The 11,055-nt window shown below is 35.7% G+C and overlaps 1 protein-coding gene across 1 annotated transcript; it reads left to right on the top strand.

The window, feature by feature from the left end:
* Positions 1 to 1,930: 1,930 nt before the first annotated feature.
* Positions 1,931 to 8,620, top strand: LOC118761844 (zinc finger protein 91-like; the record flags this gene model as incomplete). Its single annotated transcript, XM_036499998.1, has 3 exons — positions 1,931 to 2,030; positions 2,115 to 4,011; positions 8,491 to 8,620. Coding segments are annotated over exons 1-3 (2,127 nt in total), but the record flags the coding sequence as incomplete, so codon positions are not given.
* Between the last annotated feature and the right edge of the window lie 2,435 nt (positions 8,621 to 11,055).

Raw genomic sequence — 11,055 nt, 5'->3', positions numbered from 1 at the left:
AAGAACTCTTTAAATGTAGAGTTATTTCCCCCTAGCAATTCCCACACTTTTTCTCCCGCCATATTTTTCCATTCCCTGCTGTTGATTGACCCTCGTGTATATTACCGGTCACATCCGTTCAACAGATAAATTAGCTGAGATTTAATTCGATAGACGTGATTGCTAACTAAGCATGCAGAGAAATCATCTACTGAATTCTTTATTACGCTAATCTTAAAAACATAACGTCTATAATAAAACCTAGAATTTCTTACGAAGCTGTCAATGTCTACCTTGGCTTAAGTTCTCACTACCTGAACATACTGCGACCTCGTCCTTACCGGATCTAAATAATATCTGCTTTTTGTCTACAATGGATCGATTGTGATACCTTCCTCCTCTACATTGGGTCTATAAATAATACGTAAGTGTTATATATGTATATCCTGCCATTGTCTGTCGTAGCTGAAGTTCTCATTTGGACATCCGTTTCTATAATATATTTGTTATTAATGTATCAGTATTGTTCACATCAACGATTCTTTTTATGTGTTCGGTAAGTTATCGGAAAGAAACTGAAGGAAATAGGGCGATCTTTCGTTTTGACTCGAACTAATGTAAACACTTAATAAGGTCGTTTCCGTGACCACATGTCTTGTTAATTGTCAGTTAGGAAGAGAAAGCCAATGGGTTGTGTGTGAGTGCTTGTTCCTCTGTGGGTGTGTGTGTGTGAGTGCTTGTTCCTCTGTGTCTGTGTGGGCAGGTTCCTCTGTGTGTTCACATTCCACAACATATAAATACAAAAAAAGACAAAAACAAAACAGACACAGGATTTTTTCGGTTTGAACGGCAGTTTTTTCTAGCAGTTTCATATGAAATTGTCACCCATAATAATGACCCTAGTATCGATCTATTGCATTTCAATCTGTGTTAGGGTTAGGGGTGGCAGAAGGTTATCTTTTTTTTATTTAGAAATGTAAATAAACCCTATCTGTTTCTTAAACGAGGCACATATTCATACGGCACAGGATGTTTTCACCTCAATAGACGTCAGTGATTGGTTGAAATTGCAGAAATTGAAGAAAAAAAAAACAACAAATATCTTACAAACTGTAGAATTTTCTCAATAAAGCCAAGAGAAAAAGATGTTTTATAAACACATTCTACCAGTATACGAAGTTTAAAAGTGTTTAGTTTCGTGGAAATTATTTTAAAAAACTGCCGGTCAAACCGAAAAGATTCCTGTTTCTTTCCGTTAACTTACTGAACACATAAAAAGATACGTTTAGCAAGTAGGAAAAAGCAATTGCTACCCAAGGACAAATATCTTGTTACACAATGTTATCTGTTGAAGACCTTCAATTCCTCTCAAATACAATGTTCATATAAGATTGAGTCTGTGTTTTCATGAAGCCTTGTTTAAAAAAAATGTAGCAGTAAATGTCGTATATAAATGAACACCAAGCCTTTGTCATAACCAAAGCTACACTCTGTCTTAAACTGTTGTTTCTCTCTTATTTCAGAATATCAGAGGACATTGGCATCAGAGGAATTTTACTGCAGAAGCGTCATCAATGTTTATCATATTTTGAAGATGATGTTACACAGAACTGGATATAAGAACCCTGTTTATGTAAATTAACAGTGAATTTCAGTAAAATATTTCTTCTGGGTGACATTATTGGTGAAATTTCTTGGATTTACTCTGAAATTGGTAAAACCTAAATTTGAATTCTGAATAAACTTGGATAAATTTAAAAAGACATTTGCAACATCTTAAGATATCAGTAAAGCTTATATTTGATAAAAATATGGCAGTTGTAACATTTGTTAGGAATAAAATATAGAAACAAGAAGAAAGGAAATTTCCAGACCATTTTGTTGAAGAAAGAAATTACAGAAAGAGGAATTGTGTGAGAATCTTGGAGTTTCGTTAGTTTTAGCTGCAGAGATGCCAAAAGAAAGAGGAAAATCTGTATACGACTGTGATATCTGTGGTAAATCATTCTCTGCAAATAATGCATTGGCTATTCATAAACGCATTCATACAGGTGAGAAGCCCTATCACTGTGATATCTGTGGTAAATCTTTCTCTCAAAGGAATACCTTGACAAATCACAAGCATGTTCATACAGGTGAGAAACCACATCATTGCGATGTCTGTGGTAAATCCTTCTCTCTGGTAAATACCTTAAATGTTCATAAAAATATTCATATAGGAGAGAAACCATACCATTGCGGCATATGTGGTGAATCATTCTCTAGAAATAATACCTTAACTGCTCACAAACGCATTCATACAGGTGAGACACCATATCATTGTGATACCTGTGGGAAATCATTTCCTCACAGGAATACCTTAACTGAACACAGACGTGTTCATACAGGTGAGAAGCCATACCACTGTAATATCTGTGGTAAATCATTCTCTCAAAAATCTATTTTAGCTATTCACATGCATATCCATACAGGTGAGAAGCCATATCACTGTGATGTCTGTGGAAAATCTTTCTCTCAAAAGCCCCATCTAAGTGCTCACAAACGCATTCATACAGGTGAGAAACCATATCATTGTGATATCTGTGGTAAATCATTTACTCACAAAAATACCTTATCTAATCACAAACCTACTCATACAGGTGAGAGAAAATACACTTGTGATATTTGTGGTAAATCATTCTCTCGTAATGATCTCTTAATTGCACACAAACGTATTCATACAGGAGAGAGACCATATCACTGTGATATCTGTGGTAAATCATTTAGTCGTAGTCACCATTTAACCGCTCACAAACATATTCATACAGGAGAGAGACCATATCACTGTGATATCTGTGGTAAATCATTCAGTCGTAGTCACCACTTAACCGCTCACAAACATATTCATACAGGAGAGCAACCATATCACTGTGATATCTGTGGTAAATCATTCTCTCACAGAAGTACCATAGCTGTACACAAACATGTTCATTCAGGATTGAAACTATATCACTGTGATATCTGTGGTAAATCATTCTCTGAAAGTAGTAAAGTTAATCTTCACAAACGTATTCATACAGGAGAGAAACCATATCATTGTGATACCTGTGGTAAATCTTTCTCTTACAAAACTAATTTAACTATTCACAGACGCACTCATACAGGTGAGAAATTATATCACTGTGATACCTGTGGTAAATCATTCTCTCATAAAAATACTCTAACTCTACACAAACAGACTCATACAGGATTGAAACTATATCGCTGTGATGTCTGTGGTAAATCATTCTCTCAGAGTGGTAAAGTTACTCTTCACAAACGCATTCATACAGGAGAGAAACCGTATCACTGTGATATATGCAGTAAATCATTCTCTCGCAAAAGTTATTTATACACCCATAAACGTATTCATACAGGTGAGAAACCTTATCAGTGTGACAACTGTGATAAATCTTTCTCTTGCAAATCTAATTTAACTCATCACAAACTTACCCATACAGGAGAGAAACCACACCACTGTGATATCTGTGGTAAATCATTTGCTCACAGAAGTTCTATAACTGTACACAAACGTGCCCATACAGGAGAGAAACCATATCACTGTGATATCTGTGGTAAATCATTCTCTCAAGGGTCTGAATTAGCTATTCACAAACTTGTTCATACAGGAGAGAAACCTTTTCAGTGTGATATCTGTGATAAATCATTCTCCGTGAGAGTTAACTTAGCTAAACACCAACATATTCACACAGGAGAGAAACCATATCATTGCGATACTTGTGAGAAATCATTTTCCCAAAAGGAACATTTAAGTAAACACAAACTTACTCATACAGGAGCGAAGCCACATCATTGTGATATTTGTGGTAAATCAGTCTCTCAAAAGAGTAATTTGACTCAGCACAAACGTATTCATACAGGAGAAAAACCATATCACTGTGATATCTGTAGTAAATCATTCTCTCGAAGTGGTGACTTATCCACTCACAGATTTGTCCATACAGGTGAGAAACCTTACCACTGTGATATCTGTGGTAAATCATTCTCTTTAAAAGCCTACTTAACTAATCACAAACGTATTCATACAGGTGAGAGACCATATCCATGTGATATCTGTGGTAGATCATTCACTCAAAAGGGACATTTAAATAAACACAAAGGTATTCATTCAGCATGAAATCACATCCTTGTGACACCTGTGGTGAATCATTCTCTGAAATAGATCACTTGACCACTCACAGACTCATTCATTAGGAGAGAAACCATGTCATTGTGATATCTGTGGTGAATGGTTCTCTCAAATAAATCTCTTAGATAAACACAGACACACATTGATATGGAAGGGAAACCATGTAACTGATTCTGTGGTATATCCTTCTCTGAAAAAAGACAATTAACTACAGATATATTTCTCATCAGAGAGAAGAGTGACTGTATCAATATCAAAAGTCATTTGTTGAAAGGAATATCTTATTTAACAATAAATGTATGTGGAGGCACATGGCCTAGTGGTTAGAGCAGCTGACTTGCGGTCGAGCGATCACGGGTTCGAATCTCAGATTGGACAATGTGTGTGTTTATGAGTGAAACACCTAAGCTCCACGCGGTTCCGGCAGAAGGTAATGACGAACTTCTGCTGACTCTTTTGCTACAACTTTCTCTCACTCTTTCCTCCTGCATCTTGCAGCTCACCAGCGACGGACTGGCGTCCCGTCCAGGAGGTGAACCTATATGCCAGGAAACTGGCCCTTATGATCTAGGCATGGCTCGAGAAAGAACAAACAAACAACAACAACAATAAATATATCCTCACAATAAAGAAGACATAACAGCATGTGATAACAAGTTGCTAACACTATATTTTTATATATCCTCATCAATTCTGATATTTTTAATAAAAGCTGTTTTTTCATAATATTCAGAATTTTGTCAGTGAAAAGGTCGCGGTCTGAAAGCGACGGAAATATTTTGACAAATTAAATTTAAATGTTGAAGTGAATCGAACGGCTTTTGTGTGTCTTTTTAATGGCTTATAAGCACCTTCCATGCTGCAATTGTTTTTCGTTCCACCACACGATCTCAGATCAGGTCACTTGCTATGCAAGTACATCTCCGTAACATATATATTCCATGTATGATATGAATAAAAAAATATTGTCAATGTTTGTCCAGTTGTGTGTATGAGAGATGAGGAATGTCTTTTCATGCTTCAGTGATGGCATTACCTCATAGGTTGTTATGCTAGAAATAGATACGCAAACCATAAATGGAAATACTTCATTATAGGCACAGACGTGACTGTGCGGTAAGAAGCTTGCTTCCTAACCACACAGGTTCGGGGTTCAGTCCCCTTGCATGGCCCCTTTATGTAAGTGTCTTCTACTTCTGGAGTGGGCTGACCAAAACCTTGTGAGTGGATTTGGTAGACAGAAACTGAAAGAAGCCCATCGTATATATATGTGTGTTTGTTAGTCTGCGTTTGTCCCCGCTTGACAACTGATGCTGGTGTGTTTACGTCTCCGTAACTTAACGGTTCTGCAAAAGAGAATGATAAAATAAGTACTAGGCTTCCAAAGAATAAGTCCTGGTGTCGAATTGCTCGACTAAAGACGACAGCATGGCTGCAGTCGGATGACTGAAACAAGTAAAAGAGTAAAAGGGCATTTTTACTCATCAGAGATGTTGGCATTTTGTGCATGGTGGCAACATTATGACGACCAGGCATACAACGATCGAAGTTTTAATAAGTTTTAATAAATAGAATCACGTGAAATGTTGGAACAGGTTTGTAAAAAATTTACCAAAAAACCCCTAAAACTGAATCTGCCATATTTCACCACCACAATTCCCTCTCGTTTGCATGTAAATTCAAGAGATTTGGCTGCCATTTCTAGCATATGTAGAGACCTCCTAGGCTTCACTTGATACGCTGGTTGGACTACCATCGACTTCTGTTTTTGTCTGAATCTTTATTTTATTGATTCCGAAGCTATGAAAGATAAAATTAACATCGACCGAATTTAAGCTCAGAACAAAAAGAAAATTGCCATTAAGTTTGATACCATACTACAATTTCGTTTCATTATTCAAAACAAACTAATTCATGTTTTATACACACCCCATTTTAAAGGTATTTTTTTCTCAGGATCGTTTCTGGTGTCTGAGAAGTTCTTTGATCCCTTTTCTGAAATTAGCGACTTTTCTGAATGAATTTCTGCTTTTGTATCAAAACTGCAGGGAAAAGGACTCCTTCGAAGATAACGATTGAGATTTAATCGTGAGTAAAGTAATAATTTCGTCTTATTTTTTAGATTTAAGTTCGTTTTCTCTTTGTACAAAACCTTTTATTGTCGCAAATCTTTGGAAATTCAAAATTTGTTTAGATTTTACCCATCGTAAATAATATTCTAAACCTGATGAAACGAGGGAAATTAAGTTACTTTCATGAAATTTTCTACAAATACTATTCAGACTGTGGGTACTACTAGCGAACAGTGGTCTCGGTACGCGCACTCTCGCTAGCTATTCGTAACTAGTCGATCCTACAACGACTTTTTAACCCTAAACCTAACCCTAACCTTAGTTTGATTATAAAAATAATTTATTTACTTTGTTTAAATTATTGTAGGATCGACTACTTACGACTAGCTCGCGCGAGTGCGCGCACCGGGACCACTGTTCGCTAGTAGTACCCAGACTGTATATATTACGATTATATTGGAATTTAATATGATGAAATACATTTGCTGGGTTCCTACCCACACATAACTCACACACGTCACATCGTATGGGTGGTGGAGCATTTGTTAATTAAGTATTGCACATAATTAATTTACCATTATTATTATTAGTTTCTGAGTTCAAATTCCGTCGAGGTCCACTTTCCCTTTTTCCAAATAAAATATAAATGAACGGTTGTGATTTCTAACCATTTTTTAACCTGGGGTACTCTGTGACGAACTTTGGGACTGCAGCATGGCAGTTTGTGAAGAAGCAGCAGAAGAACTCAGCTGAACCAACAATGCTTCTTATATTGATGCTGGGCAGAGGGAACCTTGTAGTTCAGGGGTCAGGATCACCAGGCTCTATGAAGAGAGTAACTGCAACGTATCCATGGTTGTGTAATCAGCTAAAGAAAGATTCACAATGTCTCAGGCATTCAAATTCAAATTCACGTTAATGGAATTGGATGGTGACAGGGAATCTTGGGAATTCAAGAAAGGAGTGAAATGAAGGAAGAAAATGGGTGTGCTTATTAGATTTGTGTGTTGGGAATCAAAATTCTTAACACACAACCATCCCTGCATCTCTATGGACATGTCTATATAAAAATGTAGTAAAACTTTCACTGTTTTAATCTCTCTAATTTCTAATTATCTTGTATGTTTTACACTGTTGTTTCTCTTTCATTTCAGATTATCAGATGACCTCAGCATCACAGGATTTTTATATAAACTGCATCATTAGTATTGAACGTCTTACTCATAACACACATAACCCTGTTTCTATAAATATATACTGAATTACTGCAAAATATATCTTCTGAACTCTGACATATATGTAGCAAAATTTCTCTTCTTTATTGTCTGGAATACACAGAAAATTATATTTGTATTTGAATTAATCCTTCACAAATTCATCTAGGCATATCAATCCCACACGTTCAAGCTATTTTATGTTAAAACTGCCCACATCTGGCCTCTTTCACTCACCATGCAATGTCTTATAAACAAAGAATCACATCGTTAAATCTTAAAGCAATAAGATAATGAATGATTAATTCAGAAGAATTTGAATAAATAAGCATTATATTTGACAGAGTAATCTGAATGTTAATGAGTTAAAGCAATTAAGAAGGCAATTTGCAGCATCTTCAGATATTAACAAAGATCACTTTTGATGTAGATATATCAGTAGAAATATTTAAGAGCAATATACGAGAAGAAGGAAAACCTTTGTGTACTGTGATGAGAGAAAGGAAAATTATGGAAAATGAATTATATCGGAGTGAAGTTGAATGTAAAAGAGAGTCTGAAGAAATTGATTTTTCTGATGAGGAGAAGAATGAAAAGGGCAAAATATCATATCATTGTGATATCTGTGGTAAATCCTTCTCTGGATATCGTTATTTAACTAGGCACAAGCGTGTTCATACAGCAAAGAAGCCATATCGGGGTGATATCTGTGGTAAATCATTTTCTGAAAATGGTAAATTTACTCAGCACAAACGCATTCATACAGGAGAGAAGCCATATCATTGTGATATCTGTGGTAAACAATTTTCTCAAAAAAATAATTTGAATGACCACAAACGCTGTCATACCGGGGAAAAAAACCATATCATTGTGATATTTGTGGTGAATCATTTTCTCAAAATGGTCACTTGACTGGTCACAACACATTCATTCAGGAGAGAAGCCATATCAGTGTGATATCTGTGGTAAATTCTTCTCTGGAAGTAATCACGTAACTGCTCACAAGCGTGTTCATACAGGAGAGAAGCCATATCTGTGGTAAATCATTTTCTCACACTAGTACCTTGACTAACCACAAACGCATTCATTCAGGAGAGAAACCATATCACTGTGATATCTGTGGTAAATCTTTCTCTCAAAATAATCACATAACTATTCACAGACGCATTCATACAGGAGAGAAGCCATATCACAAATCATTTTCTCAAAGTAATCACCTGACCAGGCATAGACGCATTCACACAAAAGAAGTCACATCACTGTAATACCTGTGGTAAATCATTTTCCAAAAATAGCACTTTGTCTAGTCTCAAACGTTTTCATACATGAGAGAAGCCATATCATTGAAACATGTGGCAAATCATTTGCTTATAGAAGCAGCGTAACTACTTCCTTAAACCTTAATGAGAGACAAACCATACCAGTCATCTGTCATCATTGTTCTCCATGTCCACATTTGCCAATCTCTCATCGGTGAGATGATATTTATTGAGGTGAATTTTCACTGTCCTGATGCCCTTCCTGTTGCCAACCTTCACCTGTTTCAAACTAAAATATTTCCCCATGACCTGACATGTTTTTATGTCAGATTGGCGATGGACATTGCTTGCATGGCAGTGACACCCACAACTATCACACAGTCTGCTTATGAATATGCACACACACATATTCATAAGCCCTTCACACTTCTATGAAACATCCCCCTCTATCCTCTGTACCTCTAATATTCCCCCACCACCACTACCTTTTGTGTATGTCCTCATACATCTCCATCAGCATTTTTTTCTCTCTATATACTCTTTACTCTTTTACTTGTTTCAGTCATTTGACTGCGGCAATGCTGGAGCACCGCCTTTACTCGAACAAATCGGCCCTGGGACTTATTCTTTTGTAAGCCAAGTACTTATTCTATCAGTCTCTTTTTGCTAAGGAATGGGGACATAAACACACCAGCATCGGTTTTCAATCAGTGCTAGGGGGACAAACACAGACACACACTCATACATATACATATGTATATATATATATATATATATTACGACAGGCTTGTTTCAGTTTCCGTCCACGGAATCCACTCACAAGGCTTTGGTCGTCCTGAGTCTATAGTAGAAGACACTTGCCTAAGGTCCCACGCAGTGGGACTGAACCCGGAACCATGTGGTTGGTTATATATTGACCAAAATGACCTGACATATTGGGAGGCTTAATAAAAGCACAAAATAAGTAATAATGAAAAGAAAAATTTTATTTTCTGAATGTACATAAAATGCCATTTTATTTCGCACATACATATATACACACACATTCATACATTCATGGAAGCATGCTGTGTTACAGTGCGTCGCTTCATCCCCCATTTCTAAGGGATTCCTTGTCGGACGACCCATTTTTACAATTTAGGCGAGATCCTAAATTAGTCACTTTTTACGAAGCCCAGAAGAAACGTGTGGGTCTATTCATTGATATGCCAGTCCCCTCACAACCCTGGGGCAACGTGAAATGCAGAACTTTGCTCAAGGATAACACACGCCATCCCGTCCAGGAATCGATCGCACGTTCAGCGAATCGTGAGTGCAAATCTTGACCCCTAAGCCATGCACATTCACTGATGAAAAAAATTATAATCGTAGGGATTATATTTTAAAATTCAATAAAACAATAATCATTTTCCCTGATTGTGAGTATCTTATCACTTCTGGATACTAATCGATACTAAGAACTTAACTAGATTATACTCCACGGAAAACATGACTACTTAAGAAGAAAGAAAGAAAATATACTTTCAACAAATAAATCAGGGTTGACTACGTATTGAATAGACTCAAGGTTGTTTAATATTTTCCATTTATTCTTTCAAAGTGATTATGCCTCAGCGTTGTAAAGACTTCACGAATATTTCTTGTTCGAACTTGTTACTTTTCTTAAATTAATGAGGCTTTTTTCCTATCTTTAAAATTCATTTCATTTGTGATTTTATCATGACGTGGCAGATGTATCATTTTAATGAGGATGTGTGTGTGTGGACGTGTACACGTGTGTGTGTATATATGCATGTATATATATATATATATATATAAATTTAACAATTAAGGATAACTTCTTAATAAGGAATCTTAACAAGAAATTATCAGGTAGATAGCGTGAAAAACCTCATAAGAGAAAAAAATTCGAAAATAATTTTTTTCTTTTGAACATATTAATTTATATTATATAGAGGGCATTATTACACATAAATGCCGCACACTAAGAGGGACATAAGTCATTTCTACCAAAAATTTCACTAATCACACCCAATGCAGTTTTTCAAAGCAAGACATTTAAAATTCATTTTTTAAATGTCTTGCTTTGAAAAACTGCATTGGGTATGATTAGTGAAATTTTTGGTAGAAATGACTTATGTCCCTCTTAGTGTGCGGCATTTATGTGTAATAATGCCCTCTATATAATATATATATAAATTAATTTAGAGATAAAACCACTATTAAGCAAATCAAACAGTGAAAAACATAAACCATAACATAGAAATAAAGTTAATAAATATAATATACAAAATATAAAACATAAATTTCAAAATTTAAATTATTTAAATTGAAAGTTAAAAATTAAAAATTATTAATTTATA

Source organism: Octopus sinensis, unplaced genomic scaffold (assembly GCF_006345805.1).
Source record: "Octopus sinensis unplaced genomic scaffold, ASM634580v1 Contig17945, whole genome shotgun sequence".
NCBI classification, from domain to species: Eukaryota; Metazoa; Mollusca; class Cephalopoda; order Octopoda; family Octopodidae; genus Octopus; species Octopus sinensis.
Note: the sequence above shows the minus strand (reverse complement) of the source record. Positions and strands in the feature narration are given on the sequence as shown.